The sequence below is a fragment of the Jaculus jaculus genome, chromosome 13, assembly GCF_020740685.1.
Source record: "Jaculus jaculus isolate mJacJac1 chromosome 13, mJacJac1.mat.Y.cur, whole genome shotgun sequence".
Classification (NCBI taxonomy): Eukaryota; Metazoa; Chordata; class Mammalia; order Rodentia; family Dipodidae; genus Jaculus; species Jaculus jaculus.
The window spans coordinates 15835919-15862612 of record NC_059114.1 but is presented as its reverse complement, the minus strand read 5'-3'; the positions used below and the strand labels follow the sequence as shown (position 1 = coordinate 15862612).

General features: G+C 44.2%; 1 protein-coding gene across 2 annotated transcripts in view; it reads left to right on the top strand.

Moving 5' to 3' along the window:
• Positions 1-4616: 4616 nt before the first annotated feature.
• Bicdl1 (BICD family like cargo adaptor 1) overlaps positions 4617-26694 on the top strand; it is a 101894-nt gene continuing 79816 nt past the window's right edge. For both annotated transcript variants that reach the window (XM_012950054.2, XM_045133171.1), the window contains exons 1-2: positions 4617-5054; positions 12408-12623. In XM_012950054.2, coding sequence (XP_012805508.2) covers positions 4617-5054; positions 12408-12623 — 654 coding nt within the window. The remainder of the gene's footprint in view (positions 5055-12407; positions 12624-26694) is intronic.

Below are 26694 nucleotides of genomic sequence, written 5' to 3'. Positions count from 1 at the left end.
CATTTGCAGTGGCAAGAGGCCCTGGCATGCCCAGCCCATTCTCCCCCCCGTGTGTGTGTGTGTGTGTGTGTGCGCGCGCGCACGTGAGCACGGGTCTACTCTGTCTCCCTCGCGCTGTCCCAAACAAATTAAAAAAAAAAAATTTTTAAAGGAACTACTAGCCAGGCATGGTGTCACATGCCTTTAATCCCAGCACTGAGGAGACAGAGGTAGGAGGATCACTGTCAGTTTGAAACCACCCTGAGACTATATAAGTGAATGCCAGGTCAGCCTGGGCTAGAGAACAAACCTTAACAAACAAACAAAAGAAAACAAAGAAACAAACTGCTACTTGTTAAACATTGGTTTAATATCAAAGAAATTATCCACAATGATCTGAAAAGGTTATTGAAATAGTTTTCCTTTCCTAAGATTTTCTTTATGAGACCAAGTTTTATTCATATATTTTAATCCTAACAAAATATTGACACAGGTAGTGTAGAAATAAATAAAAGTCAGTTTTCTCTTAAAATAGACATTATAAAGATTTACAAAAACGAATAGATAATTCCACTTTTCTTACTAATGTTCTTAAAGTTTGGGAATATCATTACTGTTCATAAAATGTATTTTGAGCTGGCTGGAGAGATGGCTTAGTGGTTAAGGCACTTGCCTGCGAAGCTTAAGGACCCAAGTTTGATTCCCCAGGACCCACAAAAGCCAGGTGCAAAATTTTATTTTGATAACATTTTTATTATAGGTATTTTTTGGATTTATTTATTTGAGAGAGAGAGAATGGGCACACCAGGGCCTCTCCAGCCACTACTGTCGTTGCAACCAAACTCCAAACACATGTGCCACTTTGAGCATCTGGCTCTTTGTGGGTCCTGGGGAATCAAAACTGGGCCATCAGGCTTTGTTAGCAAGTACTCTCAACTATCGAACCATCTCCCCAGCCCTGCTATATGCATTTTAAGGACGTTAAATAAAACTCTTCCCCTTTTTTATTTCTGAAGTAGTGAATATTAATATCCACACCTATACTAAATGTGTTTTTATGTCCTCAGGATTTGTTAAGAGTGTCAAGTGTTTCTGAGACCAAACAAGTTGAAGCACCATTATTCCAAATTGTTCTCCAAGCTTGGGCTTGTCCTTTGGACAGAGATATAATGGTCAGGGCCAGACCTTGTAAGAAATAATTTCCAGCAGGACGCATGCTTGTTGTTCCAGTACTTGGAGGGTGTAGGACCACTAGTTCAAGGGCAGCCTTGGCTACATAGCACGTTAAAAGAGACCTGGTCAATAAGAAATTCTGACACAAACAAACAAAACGAGGCAGAAGCTAGTCAGCACTTTGCTGGTAATAGCCAAGTCTAAATGATCAGGACCACTAAGTTTAAGGTTCAGCAAGCCAGCCTTTTTTTTTTTTTCTTTTGTCAAGACAGGGTGCCTGTCTGCATCCATGGCAAGTAAGAGCCACGATTCCTCCCTTCTTAAACTTATTAGAGAAAGACAGATATGCACACATAGAGAGAATGGGCACTCCAGAGCCTCCAGCAGCTGCAAACAAACTCCAGACATGTGTACCACCTTGTGCAGCTGGCTTTACATGAGTACAGGGGAATAGAACCTAGGTCCCTTGGTTTTGCAGGCAAGCACCTTTACCACTAAGCCATCTCTCCAGCCCCACAACCCCTTTTGATTAGGAATCCTGCTAGCTCTTCGTATGTGTCCCCATATAGATGAGGGCAAGATTTGTCCTTCTGTAACTGAAAGAAGACAAAAGGGAGCTGACCTGTAGCTCACCAGGGTCCACAATTTCTGACTAAGGTGTATACATGGAGGGGCTGCATCTAGTAAAGTGTTAAGATAGGTGTGGTCGAGCATACCTTTAATCTCAGCACTGGGGGTGGGGGCAGAGGTAGAAGGATCACTGTAAGCTCAAGGCCAGCCTGGGTCTAAGAGTGAGAGCCAGGTCAGCCTCAGCTAGAGTGAGACCTTACCTTGGTGGGAGGAGTGTTAGACAATTTGTTCCTTGGCCAGAACCTTGCCAAATGCAGACATTTAGCTCTAAGATTTGATGGGACAAGTACACCTCTTGTCTAACTCCAATCCAAAACCAACTCTGAGGCTGAGACTTTTTGGATTCTTGCTTTCAGCCTGCAAGGAGATTGTGACACCTGATATTGTCTAGGCTCTGTATTTCATAATAATAATAATAATAATCAGAACCCATGAAATACATTTTAGTTCCTTGGTGTCTTGGAATTTCCATCGCACTGGGGGGGGGGGGGGGGGAAGAAAGATGTAACTCAAAACTGGGTTGGCTGGCTGGGGAGATGGCTCAGCAATTAAGGCTGCTTGCCTGCAAAGCCTAACTACCTGGGTTCGATTCCCTAGTATGCATGTAAAGCCAGATGCACAAGGCGGCTCATGCATCTGGAGTTTGCATCTGCTGGAGGCTGAAGGCTCTGGTCGCCCATTCTCTCCCTTTCCCCCTCTCTCTGTTTGCAAATAAATAAATTAAAACTTTTAAATTTAAAAACTGGGTTGTCACGCAAGAGGTAAAGGAGGCAGCCAGGAGAGATTTCTGGCTTCAGATAGAAACGGTTCTGAAAACTAGAGAGAGACAGCATCATTGATGATGTGGTCAAAGTAAGAACTGACGAGAAGTCACCCAGTCAATTCGTCAGTCCTTTTGATCATTCCAGAAAACATTAGAGCTAACCCATACTGGTCATAGAGGACCACTTATCTTCCTCAAGATTTATGCTATGTGAAAAGAGTGAAGAATAATGATTGGCTGTGAATCCTGGGTCAGGCTGCTTGCACCCCGGGCCTGGGTTTTCTGCTAAGTAAAATCGGGATGTTGCAGTTTGTATGGTTGTAAGACATAGAAAGCACTCAATACAGGACATGGAACACTTAAGTTGCAAGTAAACGGTAGTTATTATTGGAAAGATTCATTTGTTTCCTATGTCCATCTTGTAAGCAGAATTTTCCATTATTCCTGTACAAAACCCTTTCCTGCTGCTGATGGACGCATCTGGTCCTTCGTATTCCTGAGTCATCAGCATTTAAGATGCAGGGCTACACCCCCCACGCCCCGTAGTCATCTCTTCCTGCTTCTCCAGGGCTCCCTCTTCCGACTGCTTGGCACCTCTTGCGATTTGTCTACCTGCCTTACCTCCTCCTCAATCCACTTGGCCTATGGGCCAACTAAACAAAAAGCCCCGACTGGAACCTGCAGGACGCCCCACCGCTCCCACGTGGGAGCGAGGCTAGGGGGCGGGGCCGTGCCCGAAAGGTGAGAATGAAGCTGAGAGGCGGGGCTGCGTGGAAGGTGAGAACGAGGCTGAGGGGCGGGGCACGCACTTGAAGGTGAGAACGAGGCTGAGGGGGTGGGGCCGCGCTCGAAGGTGAGAACGAGGCTGAGGGGCGGGGCTGCGCTCGAACGTGAAAACGAGGCTGAGGGGCGGGGCCGACCTCCAGCCGAAGTGTGAACTGGAGGGGGGAAAACGAGGCCACACCCTAAGGTGAGAGCGCTAGGGGTGGGGCGGGCCAGACGCCGAGATGGCTGCGAACGAGGCTGAGGGCGGAGCCGCGAAGTGGGAGCGGGAGGCGTGGTTGCGTTCGCCGTGGGGGAGGCCCGAACCTTTGCGGGGAGCGTGTGTGGGGGCGGGGGAGAAAGGGTGTTAGTCGAGCTTCTCCACTGGCGGCGCGCGCAGCCGTTCCTTCCTTTCTCCGATCCCCGGGGCGTGAGGCCGCGCAAGGGTTAAGACGACGGGCGACACCTGGGCGCCGCCGCCCAGAACAGGTGCCGGCGCGTGTGCACGCGCGGGGACGTCAGAGGGGGCGTGGCCGGAAGCGCGGGGAGGGGCGGGGCGCCGCGGGCCCAGGGAAAGCTGGAGGGGCGCTGGGGAAGGCGGCACCGAGAAGAAGGAGCTGCTGCGCTGCGCGCGCGATGTGGAGCCGCCGCCTCGGCCCCCGCCGCAGCAGCATCCGCCGCCGCCGTCGCCGCTGCTGCCGCCGCCGCCGAGCCGAGGGACATGGAGCGCGGCTGCCCGGAGCGGCCGCCGCCAGCAGCAGCAGCAGCAGCAGCAGCGAGCGTCGCAGCGACAGCGGAGCGCAACCCGCCCCGTGAGACGCTGCCCGGCCGGCGGCGGCGGCGGCAGCAGCAACAGGGCGGCTGAAAGCCCGGCGGCGGCGGCGGCGATCGCCCTTGCTCCCTCCTCCCTTCCCGCTTCGCTACTTCCCTCTTCCCTCCGCTTCAAACCTTCCCTTCCCATCCTCTTCCTTCATCCATCTATCCATCCATCCTTATTCCGTGTGTGCGCGCGCGCGCGCGCGCGAACCCCACAACCTCCATCCCGGGCGGGGGCGCGGGCCACCGCTAGCACCGGCGTGGGGGGAGGGGAGGGGACGGACCGGTGCGCGCCCCCGCCCAGGGCTCGCGGGGACCTGGGGGGGGGCTGCTGGTTGCCTCGCGTGCAGCGGCGAGGACGAGGCGGCGGCGCGGCGCGGCGCGGCGGGGTCCCTCCCCCCTCCTCCCCCTGCAGCCTGGCGCGCGCCGGCCGGGCTGCACGGCACCGCACCGCACCGCTGCGGGCTCCTCGGCGCGCGCGCGCGCGCGGGCCATGTCCGCTTTCTGCCTGGGCTTGGCCGGCCGCGCTTCAGCACCCTCGGAGCCGGACAGCGCCTGCTGCATGGAGCTGCCCGCCGGGGACGCAGGCCGGAGTCCCGCCGTCTCCGCCGCCGCCCTCGTCACCTTTCCCGGGGGCCCCGGGGAACTGGAACTGGCATTAGAGGAGGAGCTGGCGTTGCTGGCGGCTGGGGAACGGACATCCGATCCCGGAGAACATCAGCAGGCCGAGTCCGGGCCTCCGGTCGAAGGGACCGGATCGCAGACCACGCCGCCGCCTCCGACCCAGGATCCCGAGCTGCTGTCCGTGATCCGTCAGAAGGAGAAGGATCTAGTGTTGGCGGCCCGGTTGGGCAAGGCGCTGCTCGAGAGGAACCAGGACATGAGCCGGCAGTACGAGCAGATGCACAAGGAACTGACCGACAAGCTGGAGGTGAGGACCTGTTCGGATAGGTGGGAAGCTGGGGGGGGGGGGGCAGGGCGCACACACCAGGTACCTTCCTGACCCTGGGCAGCTTGCGGAGTTCACACACCCTCTCCTCTCCCATGCTTACACCCTACCTCGAAGGAAATCCTCTGAAACGAGAGAAGTAGGTTGGAGAGTTTTTAACGATCAGCGCAAGAAGGCATTCATCGAAGCCACCTCTCTGCCACCCTGCACACAGCTCTGTGGGTCCGTGCACGGCTCCCACCGCTGTGGGCCGTTCTATATATGTAGTGTGCACAGCATCTAAAATAGAGCTTACAGTATGACTAATTTATACAGCACCGAGGCAGTGTCTGCACACAGAAATAAGAAAGTCGAGAAGCATTTAAGACAGGCTTCAGGTTTGGAGGGAAGTAGTTAATCTCTAATCAGGGTGTTAGCCTAAAGCTTTCCAGTTTGGGCACGAAGGCCTCTAGATGCCCTTGTCTTAACTTCCTGGCAGCCCAGAGTTGTGGGGAAACAAGTGTCCCTAAAGGAGCTTTATATAGCTTTCAAATACTTAGGGATTAAGAAATGTGGTTCCACTACAGAAAATTCAGGCTCAACATGTGATCACTGGTAGTAGATTTCATTTGGGCCTCTGTAGTTATGTGTTTAAGCAGTACTTTTCCATGTTCTGGGTCTCAGGCTTGTAGTGGGACACCAAGTAGAACCTATGAGAACTCTGCTACTTTTAATAACTTAAAAAAAAAAAAACACAAAACACTAGGTGCAGTTGCTCACATCGTCAATCCTAGCACTTAGGAGGCTGAGGCAGGAGGATAGTCCTGAGTTCCGGGTCCGCTGATGGGCCACAGAGACCCTGCCTCTTCCCCTCCCCCCAAAAAAAAACAAACCTTTTTAAGGTGTCTGTCATTTCTGTCTGTTCCTGGACCAAAGTTATGCCCATTTGTTTCTTTTCTTGCTCTTAACTAGAAAAGGGCCTTGAATGGGGTACACGATGATAACGTTTCTGAAAAATTAGATTGGCAAAATAGAAAATGGGGAGTCACATGGCAGTGGAGACATGCTTATCCTTTTCTGTCCGTGCATTTGTTATTGCTTCTCATTTTGGCTCTGACCAATTATTTTCATTCTTAGTTACAAGAAAATAGTACAGATGTGAATAGAAGTCTGAAATTGACCCTAGTCGGCTTCCATCTCACAGATACTAATTGAAGGGAATGTGAATGGAGAAACAGATCTGTATTAAGATTGATGTGTGTCTGTAGTCCAGCGACCTATCAAAAGTAAAATCGAGGGTAAGAAAAGGAAACCAATGGGCGCGTTGTAGTTCGCTTGGCCTGTTAACCATGTCTGCCAGTCGATGAACTCCTGAGATGTGTCTCTGAAAGTCGTCTGTGAAACCTATGCATAGACTGCCAAAAAAAAAGCAAACTAATGAATTGAATTGTTTTAACTTTCACTTGAAGTGGAGAAAGAAAAGAGATTCAATTACATGACCCTGTAAAGAAGTACACTACTGTAGAGATTTAAGCTTGTGATTTGAAATTCCTTCAGTGAGGAACTTGATTGAAGAAACAGAGGACTTGAAAGGAGCGCCGTATCAGTTTGATTAGTGGTAGATTTCATAGTAATCCTGAGAGTACAGTTACACACATCCTGGGTTCCATGTAGAACCTTCAATAAAGAAAAGGGATTTCACAGCTCCACTACAATAAAAAAGGTTTTATTGTAAAGGAATAAATTACCTTGATGTTTTGTAATTGACTCAATGGGTACTAATAAAATAGTTTCAACCTCTTAAACTGTTAAGATCTTCACTGCTCTGCAGGTTAGCATGTGAACTCCACTGTTTTCAACATTTATTTTTAAATTCTGGAGGCTGGTTGCACAATGTTGTCATTCTACTTAAACTACTGACCTGTATACTTGATTAAGATGGTAAAGTAGCTGGGTGTGGTGGCACACACCTTTAATTCCAGCACTTGGGAGGCAGAGGTAGGAGGATCGCCGTGAGTTCGAGGCCACCCTGAGACAACATAGTGAATTCCTGGTCAGCCTGAGCTAGTGAGCCAGAGTGAAACCCCACCTCGAAAAACAAAACAAAAAGGTGGTAAAGTATATGTTTTGTATACTTTATACCACAAGTCAAAAATAAATTTAAAATTTTAAAGTTTATTATGCTTCATCTACCAGATGTATTTGAAATTAAGATTTGGGGGGGGGGCGGATGAGGTGTCACTGTGTTGTTACCAGTGTTGGTCTTATCTCCTGGATTCAGGTGGTCCTTTTAAGTCCCTAACTAGTTAGGACTGTAGGTGTGCACCACTATATCTGGCTCTAGGATTTCTTAATGTACACCTAAAAAATAATTGCCACTAGTTGTTTGTTAAATGTATTTATTTAATGATGTTGGGAATGAAGCCCAGAACTTCATGCAAGCATATCACACCCAGCCCTTGCTAATTCATTTAGTGTTAAAGTGACAGTGACCTACCTGATTTATGAGGCTTTGTCTCATTTGTTACCTACAAGTGACTTATTCACAGTTTATATTTTTAAAAACCTAGATCTTTAAAAAAATATATTTTAATTTATTTGTTAGAGAGAAAGAATGAGTAAACCAGGGCCTTTGGTTACTGCAAACAAACTGCTGACACATGTGCTACTTGCTGCATCTGGTTTTAGATAGTTCCTTGGGAATTGAACCTGGGCTGGCAGGCTTTGCAAGCAAGTACCTTTAGCCACTGAGCAATCTCCCTAACCCAACCTAGATTTTATAATGTCTGTGTAGACAAGATGCTTTATAAGGCTGGATTGGACCTGGATTTTCAAATAAATTACACAATTGAGAGTAGAGAACTAGCCCTTACTTTTTAAAAGGAAATATTTATTTATTTATTTGTTTATGTGTGAGAGAGGGAATGGGTGTGCCAGAGCCTCCAGCCACTGCAAACAAACTCCAGACACATGCGTCACTATGTTTACATGGGTACTGGGGAACCTGAGTCCTTAGGCTTCACAGAAAATGCTTTAACCACTAAGTTATCTCTCCAGCCCTGAGAAGAATTTATTATTTTCCAATAACTGTCACTGTGGTTAAACACATTATCTGACACATTTGTTTGAAAGTTAAATATATGAGAGGATACCAGAGGTCTTGCCTGTATTGTCATCCCAGATACTTGGGAGTCTGAGGCAGGAAGATCTTGACTTTTTAGGCCATCATGGACAGTATAAGTGAGAGCTTGTCTCAAAAACAAAAAAAAAAAAAGAGTGGTCTCAGAGTCTGATTTTATCTTAGTGGCCCCCAAATTGGCATCTTTCCAACTTGAGGACAAATAAGCCATTTTCAAGATATTTTCTACTGAACTATTTATGAGTTAGTATTGAGTATGTCTCTAGTTCTGTGTCAGACCTAAGATTTTGTTTTGTTATTTCAAACTTAAGTACCTGAACCTATACTGCTATTATTAAAGATATATTCATGGTCTTTAATGCTTTAAAGGTGAACATAGTTGTTTTATATCTATACATCTCAGGGTTAAGTGAAAATTCAAGTTAATTAGAAAAACTAATATTTTGGCCATTTTTTCCTGTCCTTAAATTGACTAGAGTACATTTTCTTTATATGCTTAAAGGTCTAATGGCTTTTTGTTTGCTTCTTCTTCATTTGTAATTAGCTCTTTTGATTTGAAAACATATCCAAGTCCTTAATTTTTTTTTCCAGGGTATGAACTAAAATGTTAAGTTGTATTTATTTACTTTTTTTCTTTGGGGAGTAACTATTGTTCAAATCTTCCTTTTCTTCCCCAATATGAAGAGAGAGGATTATCTCTTACTACATGAGGAGACTTTCTTCAATTGTATTTCTTCTGCTTTCCTAAGTCAGTTCTCTTGGTTGTAGTGCTTTTAAAAAATATTTGTATTGGGCTGGAGAGATGGCTTAGTGGTTAAGTGCTTGCCTGTGAAGCCTAAGGACCCCAGTTTGAGGCTCGATTCCCCTGTACTCACGTAAGCCAGATGCACAAGGTGGTGCATGCATCTGGAGTTCGTTTGCACTGGCTGGAGGGCCTGGTGTGCCCATTCTCTCTCTCTGCCTCTTTCTCTCCCTTTCTGCCTCTCTCTGACTGTTGCTCTCAAATAAATAAATAAAAATAAAAACAAAAATTTAAAAATATATTTTTATTGAGCTGGAGGGATGGCTTAGTGGTTAAGGTGTTTGCCTGCAAAGCTAAAGGACCCAAGTTCAATTCCCCAGGACTCACGTTAGCCAGATGCACAAGGGGGCACATGCATCTGCAGTTAGTTTGCAGTGGCTGGAAGCCCTGGCGCGCCCATTTTCTTTCTCTGTCTCTCTTATATGGTGCTAGGGGTTGAGGACTTAGTCCATGCTATGTAGGCACTCTACCGACTGAGCTATATCCCTAGCCCTAATATTAATTTTTTAAAAAATATTTTATTATTTATTTGACAGAGAAAGGGGGAGAGAGAGAAAGAATGGGCGCATCAGGGCGTCCAGCTACTGCAAAGGAACTCAAGATGCATGATCCCCCTTGTGCATCGGGCTAACTTGGGTCCTGGGGAATTGAACCAGGGTCCTTTGGTTTTGCAGGCAAATGCCCTAACCACTAAGCCATCTCTCCAGCCCTTGATATTAAATTTTAAAGAATATAAAATCCTGGAAATTCAGGGAGTGTAGAGGTAGAGACCAACTTACTGACATTCTGCCTAGAGTTGACTGGTTAACACTTAACATATAATCCTAGGAGAAATTTCTGAGAGTAGACCAAAGGCTAAATTCTGTACAAAAGGTCAAATGCTATCTGTTGATTAATAGGGGAGTTTTGTTTTTTTTTTTCTTTTGGTCGAAGGGATGGGAAACCTGAAATATGGCATTTGTCTCCAGCTAAAGAAATTTAAGGACAGATTAGATCAATCAACACCACCTGTCCCCAAGAGGATTGGATTGTTTTAGTTGCTCGGATGGGCTGTTCCCTAGCAGCTGTTTGCTGAATATTTTTAAGTCTCCGTTCTTTCAGAACACAGGCCTAATTTATCTGGCCTCTCAGTAACACTGTGATTATTGAGTTCTTGCTGTTGCCTTCTGCTCAGTCTTTCATTTTGGGAAAATTCAATAAAACCAAGCATTACAGTTTTAGGATTGCAATTAGTATTTGTTTCTGCGTTCTGTCTGAAATTTCTAGAGTGACTCAAGCACCATCAGTCTGGGAGGTTTAGCAATATCAGGACAGCACCGTGTTCCTTTTCCCAATTGCTTCCAAGTGAAACTGTGTAATTTCTAAATGTAAAACTGTGACTTTTTCACCTATCTACTAGAGTGGCTATACCCAATAAATGGTCCATTTAAAACAGTCAATTTGGAAGTTTTCCATGAAAACTGTCTTTGCAAATGTACTTAGAATTTTAATTTTGGGTTGCTGTTTTATCTTTTGGCATATTCTCTTTTATTCCCTTTTTTTTTTTTACTGCCGTCAACCATGGTAAATTTTCATCTTTGGATTTGACTTTCAGAAACATTCACATACTTAAAGCAAAGCAAAGCAAAAGGAATAAGGTCATAGGATAAGATGGGGTAGTCTCATATTTTAGGCACACCTCAAACGTGAAGCATTGTGACTGGTTCTCTGCCACAACAATATGCCTGGCCCTCTAGATCTTCCAAAGGAAGCACTAAAAAAAAAAAAAAAAGGAAGAAAGAAAGGAAAAAAACACTGAACGATGCAAACATTAATTAAACAGTAGTTCATTCTCTCAGAACATCATGGCAAGTGCTCTGAAGGACACACACACACACCATCCCCCCCCCCACCCCAGACCTCAGTCTCCAGTCCTGACTGACTCACAGCCTTAAGTTTGCCTCAGATGTTTGGCAACCATCCTGCCTCATCCTCCTGAGTACTAGGATTTATGGGTATGGGCCCAGCTGAAGCTAGTAAGTATATTTTGAGCAGTTACAGTAGAACTTCTCTGAGAGCACTGATGGCTAGGGAATGTTACTTTAACTTAGATTGAAGTATAGGCTTAGCTTTTGAACAGTCTGTGCTTTTTAAGTAGGAGAACATACTTGCCTCTGAGTCCCTACTTATCCCTCAGAAGCAAAGATGTTTGTTTTCTTAAAGCCAATGGAATCCTTTTTTACCGAGTTGCAACATGAAACCATCTGTTTTTCCCTGCATACTGTTCACACACACACACACAGATTATTACTTTTAAAAAATATTTTACGAGTGTGGTGGTGCACGCCTTTAATCCCAGCACTCGAGAGGCAGAGGTAGGAGGATCGCTGAGTTTGAGGCCACCCTGAGACTACATAGTGTGTTCCAGGTCAGCCTGGACTAGAGTGAGATCCTTGAAAAAAAAAAAAAAAGAGTAAATTTTATTTTTACGTATTTATTTGAGAGAGGAAGAGAGAGAGAATGGGTGCGCTAGGGCTTCCAGGCACTGCAAACAAACTCCATCTGGCTTGTGTGGGTCCTGAGGAATCTAACCGAGGTCCTATGGCTTTGTAGGCAAGCGCCTTAACTGCTAAGTCATCTCTTCAGCCCCAGTTTATTACTTTTATCATTTTATCCCATTAGCATGAAAACCTCATAAAGACAAATACCATGTCTGTTTTGTTCATCGCCCTGTCCCCAGGAAAAGTACACAAGAATGGATACATGAACCAGTAGTAAACAAAGAGGCTTATTTATAACACATGATCTAAAGCAACTGAACCCCAACTTTGTGGTTTTGAAATGTAGTGGGATATATAGCAAAAAAAAAAAAAGTTTGTAAGCTATGATTTAGAGCACTGAACACTCTCTCGTTCTGCCATTTGCTGGTATTGACCTTGACCTAGTCATTCAACTGCATGCATGTGCTTCCTCATTTGAAAGAAGGATGGCTAGTTGGAAGGATCTTTGGGGTTCTTTCCATCTATGAAAATTCTTTTACTGATATTAATCATAACAGATGGCTCCAAAAGAAGCTGCCTTAAAAAGTAGTACTTTGGTTGTTGGACTAATTTTTACTTGCTTAAATGCATAGTTTAGCCAACTAAATGACTGGCTAAGTTTGAAGTGCATTCCCAAGTGTAGAACCTCATACCCAGGGAGAATAAACATAACATCTAGTGTTTCCAGTAGCAATGTTTTGTTCATGAATCCAACTCCTTCCTTGCGTCAGAAGAAAGGGATATTTTTATAGCTACGAGTTAGGTAACTTGCCCTACATGGCAGGGTGTTTTGTTTTGTTCACTGTCTGGGAAAAAGAAAAGTTAGGAGAGTGTGAAAAGAGAAACAAAAGGCTGTGGAATGTTTAAGTATTTAAGTCCTCTTCACTTTGCCTCAGCACTTAGAACAAGAGAAGCACGAACTGAGAAGACGATTCGAGAACCGTGAAGGGGAGTGGGAAGGGCGAGTGTCCGAGCTGGAGAGTGATGTGAAGCAGTTACAGGACGAGCTGGAGAGGCAGCAAGTCCATCTTCGCGAAGCAGATCGAGAAAAAACACGGGCTGTCCAGGAACTGTCAGAACAGAACCAAAGGTTACTGGATCAACTCAGCAGGGTGAGTCACAAGTTGTGTGTGTGTGTGTGTATAAGACATTAAAAGTTGAAACAGCTTCTGTGGGACTCATATGCATATAAGAGCCCATCTAATTTTTGATGCCTTTGGCTCCGTATCAGCCAGTCTCATCCACCTGCAAGAATGTCACAAAGTCAGGAGCCAAAACCCAGGCCCAATTAAACCAGCTGTAAGACATGGGCAGTTGAGACTGGTAAGAATTTAAAAGGAAGAAGCTGTGCTTAGTGGTTTCTGATGTTTCTTGCATCTCTAAAAGTCTGTGGTTCTTTTGCTTAGAGAAAGTCTGTCATCTCTTGGAAAAGCATGTCAATTCACTTAGCTAAAAAAAAAAAATTTTTTTTGTTTTTTCAAGGTAGGGTCTCACTCTAGCTCAGGCTGACCCGGAATTTACTATGTATTCTCAGGGTGGCCTCAAACTCACAGCAATCCTCCTACCTCTGCCTCCTAAGTGCTGGGATTAAAGGCGTGTGCCACCACACCTAGCCTTCATTTAGTTAAAAAATTTAAAGGTGCTAGCTTTAAACTGAAAAGCTGGAAAGTTCGTAGAGTAATGATTTCCATTGATGTTGCATTTAAAAAATATTTTTCATTTGTTTGTGACAAGAGAGGGAGAGAGAATAGGTGTACCAGCCATTGCAAATGAACTGTAGCTGCATGTACCACTTTATGCATCTAGCTTTACGTGTACACTACAGAGTTAAACCTGGGCTGGCAGGCTTTGCAAGAAGTCTTTTACCACTCAGCCACCTCTCAACACTGAGGTTGCATTTTTTTGTTCCTGTTGTTTATTTATTTGAGAAAGACAGAGAGAGAAAAAGGCAAATAGAGAGAGACAGAGATTGGGTGTGCCAGGGCCTCCAGCCACTGCAAACGAACTCCAGACGTGTGCACCCCCTTGTGCATCTGGCTAATGTGGGTCCTGGGGAATCAAGCCTTGAACCGGGGTTCTTAAGCTTCACAGGCATGTGCTTAACCGCTAAGCCATCTCTCCATCCCTGAGGTTGCATTTTTGAATGAACATTATAAAAAGAGATAATGTGTCTGTATTTAAATACTACATCAAGTAAACATTTTTTACTTGTACCTTTATAGAGCACTGTTATTGAAGTATAATTAGCTAAGCCAAGACTACAAATTGTTTCAGAGAAGGAAGTTGAGAATTGAATGTATAGAAACGTAATTTAAATCCAGAATATCTTAATAAATCTGGGAGTTGTTAATGCCATAGTCTGTGTAAATCTGCCTTTTTATTTTTTTAATATTTATTAATCTTGGGGAGAGAGAGGAAGAAGCAAATAGAGAGAGAATGAGCACACCATGGCCTTTAGTCACTACATATGAACTCCAGATGTCTGCACCACCACCTTGTGCGTCTCACTTACATGGATACTTGGGAATCTAACATGGGTCCTCAGACTTCACAGGCAGATACCTTAACTGCTAAGCCATCTCTCCAGTCCTTTTTAAAAAATATTTTTTATTTATTTGCAAGGAGAGAGAGAATCAATGAATGAATGAATGAATGAATATATGAATGGGCACATCAGGGCTTCTTGCCACTGCAAATGAACTGCAGATACATGTGCTAATTTGTGTATCTGGCTTCATGTGGGTACTGGGGACTCAAACCCAGGCCATCAGGCTTTGCATACAAGTGTCTTTTTAACTGCTTAGCCATCTCTCCAGCCCTATTTTTTTTTTTATGTTTTAATCAACATATAAATAATTAGTTTTCCTGTCATTTTTCAAACAGAATTTGTTGTTATTTCCCTTCCCCTCCATTCTCTACCATCCTTCATCACCCACTCTGCCTTTCCCCCAGCCTAACCTCCTTTTGGCTTTCATGTCACCTGTATCCTTGTGACCCCCTTTTCTCAACACCCCTGTTCCCCTTGTGTGGTCTCCTGTCTGGTTTCGTAGTTTATATCCACTCTTGTATCCTCATATTTAACATACATACAAATTTTCAAAGTTAGGCTGTACATATGAGAGAGAACATTGTTTTTTTGTCTGTCTTTTTTGGTTTTCTCAAGGTAGAGTCTCACTCTGGCCCAGGCTGACCTGGAATTCACTCCATAGTACCAGACTGGCCTCAGACTCTGAGAAATCCTCCTGCCTCTGCCTCCTGAGTGCTGGGATTTAAAGTGTACACCACTATGCCCAGCCTTTTTTTGTTTTTAATATACATATGTTTGTTTGTTTGTTTTTTTCTGGGTAAGGTCTCATTCTAGCTAGGCTGATCTGGAACTCACTGTAGTCTCAAGCTGGCTTCAAACTCACAGAAACCCTCCTGCCTCTGCTTTGAGTGCTGGGATTTAAAGTGTATGCCACCACACCCTGCTTAATATGTTTTTATTTATGACAGAGAGAGAGAGAGGGAGGGAGGGAGAGAAGGAGGGAGGGAGGGAGGGAGGGAGGGGGAAAGAATATGGGTGTACCAGGGCCTCTCTGGATGTATGCATCACTTTATGTATCTGGCTTTATGTGGATAATGGAAAATTTAACTTGGGCTCTCAAGCCTTGCAAATAAGCAAACACCTTTAACCACTGAGCAATTCCCCCAGCCTTGATTTTTGTCTGTCTGTCTGTCTGTCTTTCTTTTTTGTTGTTGTTGTTTTGTTTTTTCGAGGTACGGTCTCACTCTAGTCCAGGCTGACCTGGAATTCACTATGTATTCTCAGGCTGGCCTTGAACTCTCCTACCTCTGCCTCCTAAGTGCTAGAATTAAAGGTGTGCAACACTATGCCTGGCTTGATTTCTGTCTTTCTGAGTTACCTTACTTAGTATAATATTTTCCAGTTCTATTCATTTTCCTGAAAATTCCATATTTTCATTTTTCTTTATAGTAGACTAACATTCCATTGTGTATGCATGCCTATTTTTGAAAACCTAGATTTACTATTATACCTCCACCTTGCCTTTATTTGTGTTACAAATAAAACTAGTAATTCTTTAGTTGCCAGAGAAGAAAGTGGTTTCCCATCTCATCCCTTAAGCACTACTGTCTTCATGAGGGCCCTGTCATCTGTGTGGTTAGTGGTGCTTTGGTCCTGAAGAAATGATTGGCTAGGTTAGGGTATGGTAACTTCCAGCATCTTCCTCAGATTAGATAGTTGACACTTTGTGAAGTTATTTACATCTTTGTGTCATAGTTATTTCCAGTGGCATTCTGAAGCAGATGAGAATCTTCATGCTTCACAAGGAAGTGTGAAATAAACACTTTTGGTGGGTGTATCCACTACTTTTTTGTTGTTGGGACAAAAATACCCAACCAGAAGCAATTTAGGCAAGGATGTTGTTCCATTGGGAAGTGTTACTGTTGTGGGAGAGCACGGCAGGAGCAGGAAGCGGGCATATCATCACATCGGCAGAGGAGAAGCAGAGCAGTGGGAAGGATGCTGAATGCTCAGCCAGCTTCCTCTCTTCACACAGTCCAGGAACCCGGCCCATGGGATGGTGCCACTGGGTCCTCCCACCTCACCTAATCTAAACAGTCCATCACAGATATTACCAAAGATTTGTTTCCGTGGTGATTCTAAATCCTGTCAAACTGATGACCAGAGATGAACCATCACAGTGGGGTAGGGCGAAGAGAAAGAAATGATACCCAGTTACTTGGGAAGCAGCATGTTGCAGGGAAGTATCAAAATATGTGTAAAAGGTTACAGCTGGGCTGGGCTGGTGGGATGGTTAAGGTATTTGCCTACAAAGCCAAAGGACCCAGGTTCGATTCCCTAGGACCCACGTTAGCCAGATGCACAAGGGGGGGCACACGTGTCTGGAGTTGGTTTGCAGTGGCTGGAGGCCTTGGCATGCCCATTCTCTCTCTCTCTCTTTCTCTGTCAAATAAATAAATAAAAATTAAAAAAAAATTACAGCTGAAGATCTTGCCTGCAGGTTTCCTGTGTAGAGAATCCCATCACCATTTCATTGGCAGGGAAGCAAGAGGGCCATCTTATTTAACATTTCTGACTCAATTCCAAAACCTTTTCAGCAACTGGAAAGGGAATCTCTATATTGTAAAAATTTTACAGATTTTTGAGTCTTTTCATTCATTATTCATGAAAGATTAACCAGAGAGGTCTGGCCAGATTGATTTTACTTGCTCAAAAAGATTTATTTAATATAGTGGTGAGCATGTGTTTCAAATGGAAATTAACGGTATGAATGCAACAAATTAGAACAAAGGGGGAGGTAAAATTTCTTGGGAGCCCAAGCAGACTGGACCCTGCTGCTTGGAAAACAAATGCTGATGTGACATTACGAGACCATAGAGCTTGGAATTTGCTCTACTTTTCATTAACTGGGTGAACTTGATGGGGGGGGTGCGTGCATGCGCCCCTTGCATGCTGCATACAAGGACTGTTGAAAATAAAATGGAATGTTGTGGGGTGGGCAGTAAGAGTGCTTGTCTAGCATGAGCAAGGCCCAGTAAGGTCAATCCCCAGCAAAGAAAGAAAGAGAGAGGAAGGGAGGGAGGGAAGGGAAGGGAAGAAAGAAAGAAAATGAAGAAAGAAGAGGAGATGTTAAAAAAAAAAAAGGAAGGGGAGGAGAGGGAAAGGAAAAGGAGAGGATGTGTGTGTGTGGATCAGCACGTGCAGGTACAGATTCATTTTGGTGTTGACGGTTATTTTACTAAAGCAGCATCTTTGTCATTACCCCATTGACTAATTTTACTATAGAAAATCCTGCTAAGCTGCTTCCCCTCCCCCAAGTATAGGAAGATAACATTCCCACTAGATCTAGAGCCTGGTTATCCTCTGTGGTCTTGTATACCGGCCCTGGTGGATGGTTTTATGCCCCTCTTGTCCCCGTTTCATCTTAAGCAGGACAAGTCCCTGGAGTTTCTGTGAGCAGCAAGTTTAGATTGCATTTTATTATCATTTTATTAACTGGGTGTGCAGGAACTATAGCAGCTAAGTACTTTGAAGTGAATTAAGATTCTCCTAGGAAAAGCTAGCAGCCAGGAGAGGTGGTGGAAGGCTATGTTTTCTTACAATGTGAATAACATGCTTTTATAAGCATGTAATGTATAATATATAAAATGGAGTATAATATTTCTGGGATTCTTTTGTCCACAGTATTTCTACATTTATTTGCTTCTGCTGTGGCTTCTAGAGTTTTTCTTAACAACAGACACACAAAACAACTGTATTTTGATGTAATTCACAGACTTTGAAATTTACCTCCCCCGGACCAGGTAGGGTTTCACCTGGAATTCACTATGTAGTCTCAGGGTGGCCTCGGACTCACAGTGACCCTCCTACCTCTGCCTCCCACGTGCTGGGATTAAAGGTGTGCACCACCATGCCTGGCTTGAAATTTACCTTTTAAGAACTTACAATTGAGGGATTTTTTTTTTTTTTTTACTGCATTTAGAGTTAAGCAGCCACTACTACTTATTAGAGAATATTTTACCTCCCTCAAAAGAAGCCCTGAATTCCCATGCCCTGCCAACCATCAAACTACTTTGTGTGTCTAATGATCTTGCCTGTTCTAGATACTGATATGCAATATGTCAGTCAGGTCATACCATACCTGACCTTTTGTGTATGGTTTCTTTTACTTAGTGTCATGTTTGTAAGATTCATCCATGCTGTAGAATTTGTCAGCATTACATCCCATGTTATGGCTGAAGAACGTTCCATTGTGTGTATGTAACTTATTTTGTTCATCTAGTCACTAGCTGGTAGACATTTGTGTCATTTCCGCTTTTTTGGGTTAATGTGAATAAGGAAGGCTGCCATGAACATTTACGGACGTGTTTTGTCTGATCACAATTCTTTTTAGCTAAAATATGATGCTATGAGACTGCACATATATCCTATGAGCAGAATTCTGGGTCCTCATTATGAGGAAAGGAATTGCTATTGCTTTCATTTTACATCTGGGAAAACTTCAGGGACAGAAAGGTACATGACTTGATTAAGTTTCTTTCAATTCGAGACTGATGAGATTGTCTGTGCCTCCATCTCAGACTTCTGAAAGCAGCATTTAAGATCATGGGCTTTAAAACCAGACAGCTCTGGGAGCACACAGCAGCTCTGTCATTCACTGGTGGGCAAACAAAGAAGAGTGATTTTGCCTTTAACTTCCCCTTACAATCCTGGCAACAGCTGCATTATTACTATTACCAGGTCGTGGTGTGAGGACTAAGTGCCACAGAGCCCGCGAGGCTCAGATCTCCGTGCCCAGCACTGGGCATGTAGCAGCGCTCATAGCTGTCGCCTCGGAGTGTGGGAGGGACTTCTGCATCTGGCCACACGCTGATTCTTTTTCTTTTAACCCCCAGAGAGTCTGAAATGTACATATCATACAGGTTCATGTGGCTTCTCCATTTTAACCCAGTTCAGATCTGTAGGGGACTTGTTTTATGGTTTTATTTAGTTTTTTAATTTTTTATTGTATTTTGGTTTTTTGAGGCAGGGTCTCACTCTGGTCCAGGCTGACCTGGAATTTATTATGTAATCTTAGGCTGGCCTTGAACTCACAGCAATTCTACTACCTCTGCCTCCCGAGTACTGGAATTAAAGGTGTGCGCCACCACGCCCGGCTGTATTTAGTTTTTTGTTTGTAGTTTTATTTTACTTCATTTTTGAGGCAGGGTCTCATGTTGTTCATCTCACACTGTGTAGCTGAGGGTAACCCTGAACTCTGATCCTCCTGCCTCTTCCCTCGCAACTAATGGTGTGATGATATATGTTCAGCTCTCGTTTAGTTTTTGAGAGAGTGTCTGTCTGTGTAGCCGAGACTGGCTTTGAACTTGAGATCCTTCTGCATACGGAGAACTGGGATTACAGGTACTCTCTGCCATGCCTATCTTGGTCCCTTCTTTTAATGTATCAGTGTATGCAGTATTTTGTAAAGTAGTTAGATTGATTCTCAAAAACGTGTAACATTGACCTAGGAATTGAATCAGTTTTCTATGATTACCAGGTAACTAGCTGGACGTCACTGTGTACCCTTCAGTTATCTTTTTCCCCATTTATTTGCTCATTTGGACTAAAATACCCCATAAATACTCTTCTAAGTCCTAAGTTTCTATGCCTTTAAAAAAAAAAGTCTCACGGGCTAGAGAGATGGCTTAGCGGTTAAGGCACTTGCCTAGGAAGCCTAAGGACCCAAGTTCGATTCTCCAAGTCCCCTATTAGCCAGATGCACATGCGCATGCGTCTGCAGTTCATTTGCTAGAGGCCTTGGCGCGCCCATTCTCTTTCTCTCTCCCTCTTTCTCTGTCAAATAAGTACATACGTAAATAAAAAATTTTTTTTAATGTTTAAAAAAAGTCTCAGGCTGACATGTTTGGGGAAAATGTAAATTCACTTTCTAAATATAAATGAACACCAGGGTGGCATTGACAGTAGGGTTTAATAGGCCCTGTTAGCTGCTTACCGTGCCTGTGTCAGCAGCAGAAAGTACAGTGGGACTGGCTAAGCAGGAGAGGGCCGTGCTCATTGCCGAAGGCACTGCCTCATAGGTGAAGTGGAGGATCAGTACAAGTCCTGACACCGAAGGTCATCAGTCTCCAGAGAGTTCCTCCCCAATAGCGGGATCCATGAGTTCTACAGTCATTCCCGAATTTAACTCACCACATCTGGACCTCAGTTAGACACCATGGAGTATTTGTAGAGCCCACTTATGCAGCTGGCAGCCAAAGCAGTGATTTGAACCATGTAGAAAATAGCCTTGTTCCTAATAATAATGATACCAGTAAGAGCACACTTTCTATTTAGCATTTTCAGTCTCAGAAGCAATTGGAGTAAGATAGTATTTTCAAAATGAATCTCGGTAGTGTTATGAACTTCAGTAAAAGGTAAAAGAAGTCATTTTCACAGCTTATACTAATAAAACATAGTTTACAGTCTTGTAAACATCAGTGGCAGGCTTGAGCACTTATTGACCAAAGAATAGAAAAACCCAATTTGTTTCTTCTGGAGAACAAGAATTAAAATTGCTTAGTGACTTCTGAGATTTTCTTCCCCCCAAATGTGGAAACTGATGAGGACATCTTACAAGATGTAGCCCTAACTGGACATAGAACTCACTATATATAGACCAGGCTGGCCTCAAAATTGGAGCGGATTCTCCAGCCTCAGCCTCCCAAGAACTGGGGTTACACGCATGTGCCACCATGACCAACTTTTTCCTGTAGTTTTGTACATTATATATCATATTTTGTATATTATATATCAATCACATCTTTCTTTTTTTAAAATTTCCTTCATATATCATACCAACCTTAGACCCATGTGTTTGGTTCTAGAACTATTTTATTTATTAGACCCAGGATTTTAGTTCCCTATATGACTGACTGTATATGGTGTTAGTAACTGCATAGAATTATGATGTAGGTTTTTGCTTTGTCATTTTTAAAAGTTAAGAGATATTTCAAAGGCTGGAGAGATGGCTTAGCAATTAAGACATTTGCCTGCAAAGCCAAAGGACCCAGCTTCGATTCTCCAGGACCCACGTAAGCCAGATGTACAAGGTGGTGCATGCATCTGGAGTTCATTTGCAGCAGCTGGAGGCCCTGGAGCACCCATTCTCTACCTGCCTTTCTCTCTCCCTCTCAAATAAATAAACATAAAAATAAAATATTTTTTAAAAAGAGATTTCAAGCCGGGTGTGGTGGCACATGCCTCTAATCCCAGCACTTGGGAGGCAGAGCTAGGAGGATTGCTGTGAATTCAAGGCCACCCTGAGAATACGGAATGAATTCCAGGTCAGCCTAGACTAGAGTGAAACCCTACCTCAAACAACCAAAAAAAAAAAAAAAAAGAGAGAGAGAGAGAGGGAGGGAGAGATTTCAAGTATACAAAAAGACTACAGAGAATAATATAAATCATGCATTTTCATTTTAAAAAATATTTTATTTTTATTTATGTGAAAGAGGGGAGAATGGGCATGCCAGGGCCTCTGGCTACTGCAGGTGTACTCCAGATACCTGAGCCACTATGTGCATCCGGCTTTACGTGGGTACTAGGGAATTGAACCCAGGTGGTTAGGCTTTTGCAGGCAAGCACCTTAACCATAAGCCATTTCTCTAGTCCCTCTTAATTATTTAAAAATTTATTTATTTGAGAGACAGAGAAAAAAATGAATGGGTATGCTAGGGCCTCCAACCACTGCAAGCAAACTCCAGACACATGTGCCACCTTGTGCATCTGGTTTACATGGGTACTGGGGAATTGAACCTGGGACCTTAGGCTTCACAGGCAGGCACCTTAACCACTAAGCCATCTCTTCAGCCTCTGGATGGATTTTTGTTGTTGTTGTTTTTTGTTTATCAAGGTAGGATCTCACTCTAGCCCAGGCTGACCTGGAATTCACTGTGTAGTCTCAGGGTGGCTCACAGCAATCCTCCTACCTCTTCCTCTCAAGTGCTGGGATTAAAGGCATGCACCACCACGCCAGGCCTGGATGGATCTTTTTAATGGAAAAAAAAACTTAATATTTATTCCTTTTTTCAAAATTTATTTCTTTGAGAGAGAGAGACAGACACAGAAATAGGCAGGTACAGAGAGAGAGAGAGAGAGAGAGAATGGGAATGCCAGGGCCTCCAGCTACTGCAAACGAACTCCAGATGCATGCACTCCCTTGTGCATCTGCTTTACATGGGTCCTGGGGAGTTGAACCTGAGTCCTTTGGCTTTGTAGGCAAGTGCCTTAACTGCTAAGCCATCTCTCCAGCCCCCTAACATTTATTCTTGATGGAAAGCCAAGAAAACTTAAATTCTTAAGGGTTTTTTTGCCTATTAAAAATTAAGGAAAATAAGCCAGGCATGGTGGTGCATGCTCTTAATCCCAGCACTTGGTAGGCAGAGGTAGGAGTATCGCTGTGAGTTTGAAGCCACCCTGAGACTACAGAGTGAATTTCAGGTCAACCTGAACTAGAGTGAAACCCTACCTCAAAAGAAAAAAATGAAAGAAGGAAGGAAGGAAGGGAGGAGGGGAGGGGGAGGGAGAAAGGAGGGAGGGAAGGAAGGAAGGAAGGAAGGAAGGAAGGAAGGAAGGAAGGAAGGAAGGAAGGAAGGAAGGAAGGAAGATAGGTGAAATTTAAAAAACATTAGGCAATTACAGAAAACTATTATTTGTTAAGGCCATGGTAACAAAGTACCATAGACTGACTGATCCCAGTTCTGGAGGCTAGAAGTCCAGAATCAAGGTGTAGTTAGGAGTTAGTTCCTTCTGAGGGCAGACAGTAGGATCTGTTCCAGACTGTCTCTTTGACAGGTAGATGTTATCTCCTCTCTGTCTCTCCCTGTAAGACAGCCATACTGGATTAGTTCCTACCCTGATGATCTCATTTTAATTTGCTTACTTTTATAAAGACTTTATCTCCCCATAAGGTCACATCCTGAGGAAGTGGGATTTGGACTTCATTATATGAATTTGGGGAAGAGGGGACAATCCAACCCAAAATAACCATTTTGAGATTTTTTTTTTTTTTTATTGTCTGTGCTAGTAGATTCTATTTTTGGATCCTAGGCAATGCTGTCTGTGGGATATGTTCACAGGAAGATCATATTCCCTGAGGGTTCTATACATTTAGAAACATTTGCACACCAAAGATAAATACGCCTAAGGCTAAATGACCATGGATGACCAAGGAGGCAAATAGGAGATATTTAGAATGCTTAATTTTATTCCTTGAAAAAGTTCCAGATCCTCCTTGTTCATTTCTACATTTCTATACTCTTACGTCACCCTGAATCCTATTCCTCTGAATAAACAGTGGAAACTTCTTGTTGCATTCCAGTTCACATTGCTGTTAGAAATCACCCAACCAAGAGCAGCTTCTGGGGAAAAGAGATTTATTTTGGCTTACAGGCTCGAGGGGAAGCTCCATGATGGCAGGGAAAAATGATGGCATGAGCAGAGGGTGGACATCACCCCCTGGCCAACATAAGGTGGACCACAGCAACAGGAAGGTGTGCCAAACATTGGCATGGGGAAACTGGCTCTAAAGCCCATAAGCCCACCCCCAACAATACACTCCCTCCAGGAGGCATTACTTCCCAAATATCCATCAGCTGGGAACCTAGCATTCAGAACACTTAAGTTTATGGGGGACACATGAATCAAACCACCACACTTCTCTTTTTGGTTTTTTTTTTTTTTTTGGTTTTTCAAGGTAGGGTTTTAGGGTTCCGCTGTAGCACAAACTGATCTTGAATTCACTAGGTAGTCTCAGGGTGACCTCAGAGACACAGCAATCCTCCTACCTCTGCCTCCTGAGTGCTGGGATTAAAGGCATGCACCACCACGCCTGGCTATCTTCTTTAATTCAATATTCAGCATGTTTGTTGAGCAAGGCACTAGAAAACACTAAGGCTCTGTTTTTCTGAGGTCAATGGGAAGAGAGCTGGAGTAGATGAATGCATAGGTTGTGGTAGGTACTAGCAGGGGTAGCGTGGGAGGAGCTTAAAGGAGCTTCTCTAGAAAGATTGGGTAAGGAAGTCTTACTGAGATTGTCTTCGATAGTTAAAGGGTCAGGAAACCACCAGGTTCTTGTTAGATTGCACATTCCTTTGCAAGCAGGGACACCTCATCTTGTTCATTGTTGTAAACAACTATAGGGAAGAGTGGGCAGGCAAAAATCTACAGTACCTAATGAAGAAATGTTTCTGTTTACAACCGTACTTCTAAAGACTATACAGCTTCTCCACATAGTGTAGAACACTGTTGACCATTTCATACACTTAGGTAGTATGTTTATTCTGTTTGAAGCCAGTGGCCAAAGGTACCATGGATATTAATGCTTTGATAGGTAAGCTGTAGATAATACTGACTATAATAGATACGTAGATAATGGGTTTATAATCCCAGCACTCAGGAGGCTGAGGTAAGAGGATCACCACGTGTCTGAGACCATTCTGGCCTACAGAGCAAATTCCAGGTCAGCCTGGGTTGGAATGAAAGTGCCTCAAAAAAAAGGGGGGGGGGGGCTGGAGAGATGGCTTAGTAGTTAAGGTACTCTCCTGCAAAGCCTAAGAACCCAGGTTCAGTTCTCCTGAACCCATGTAAGCCAGATGCACATGTGTCTGGAGTTTGTTTGCAGTGGCTAGAGGCCCTGAGGACTAGAGCAAGACCCAGTTCGCATTGCTGTTAGAAATCACCCAACCAAGAGTAGCGTCTGGGAAAAAGAGATTTATTTTGGCTTACAGGCTCGAGGGGAAGCTTCTTGATGGCAGGGGAAAACGATGGCATGAGCAGAGGGTGGACATCACCCTCTGGCCAGCATAAGGTGGACTACAGCAACAGGAGGGTGTGCCAAACACTGGCATGGGGAAACTGGCTATAAAGCCCATAAGCCCGCCCCCAACAATACACTCCCTCCAGGAGGCATTAATTCCCAAATCTCCATCAGCTGGGAACCTAGCATTCAGAACACCTAAGTTTATGGGGGACCCCTGAATCAAACCACCACATTCCGCCCCTGGCCCCCATAAACTGATATCCATACATGATGTAAAATACAATGTATTCAGTCTGACTTTAAAAGTCCCCATAGTTTTTATCAATCTCAATGATGTTCATACATCCCCATAGTTCAAGATCTTTTAACTGAGACATAATACCAAAATATAACCTCAAAAAACCCAGAATGGCACAGAATAAATATTCACACTGCAATAGATGGCATTGGGCATAGCAAAGAAACATTCAACCAATACAAGATTTAAAACAACCAGGGCAAACATCAAACTCTGTAGCTTCAAGTCCAGCAACTCTAGCCAGTGACAAATCTTCAAGTCCGATAATTCTAACCAGCAACAAGTCTCTGGCATTCCAATTCCGCCCCTCCAGCTAGGCTACTCACAGTCCTGGGAAACTTCATCAGGGCCGGCAGCTCCTCGGCAGCCATCTCATGGTCCCGGCATCTCCACGGGGTCTCCACTGCAAGCCACGGTTCATCTTCATGGCCCCATGGGGTCTCTATGCAGGCAACCAGCAAACCTGCTTCACATTGCCCATGGCCATTTCCAAAACATAAGACCGTGTTGCAAACTCAATGACCCTCTTTCCAGCATTTCTTATACTCTATGATACCAGGTAGGGTGCCAATTTGTTAATCCAGGGGGGAATAAAGCAGACTTTGAAGAACAGGACACTCCTTGAGCACTCAGTCCCCTTCAAAAGAGTCGACATTCTTTTTGTTGCCCCAGCGCAGGTCAGCTAGCCCAGTCTCAAAGGTTGTAATCTCTCAGTTGCAGCTGAATGGGCAACAGTTCACCCAAAGATTTTTCTTTCTGTGCCATATTCCTCTGCTCACACCAGTTCATTTCTACGCAAAGCAACCCTGCACAACTTCTCAGGACACGGGCATAAGAGCAAGCTTCTCTCACAAACTGCTAGCCCAGTCCAGGCACAGCTCTTTTTCACCCTCATAAGCCAAACCTCACAGTCCATAGTTCTTACTGCATTCAGGACTTTCAGCTCTGACCAGATTAGTCCATCAGGCTGTACTTACAGTACTGCAAGGCATCTCTTAGGCCAAGATTTCAACTCCTTCCACATTCCTCTTGAAAATCAGCTACAAAAGGCTGAAGCCACATAGTCAGGTGTCTAGCAGCAATCCTACTCCTTGGTACCACTTTACTGTTGCAGTCTGGTTCGCATTGCTGGTAGAAATCACCCAACCAAGAGCAGCTTCTGGGAAAAAGAGGTTTATTTGGCTTATAGGCTCGAGGGGAGGCTCCACGATGGCAGGGGAAAACAATGGCATGAGCAGAGGGTGGACATCACCCCATGGCCAACATAAGATGGATCACAGCAACAGGAGGGTGTGCCAAACACTGGCATGGGGAAACTGGCTATAAAGCCCATAAGCCCGCCCCCAACAATACACTCCCTCCAGGAGGCATTAATTCCCAAATATCCATCAGCTGGGAACCTAGCATTCAGAACACCTAAGTTTATGGGGGACACCTGAATCAAACCACCACACTACCTAAGAAAAAAACAAAAAAAAAACAAAAAAAAAAAAACAAGCCAGGAGTGGTGGCACACGCCTTTAATCCCAGCACTGGGGAGGCAAAGGTAGGAAGATC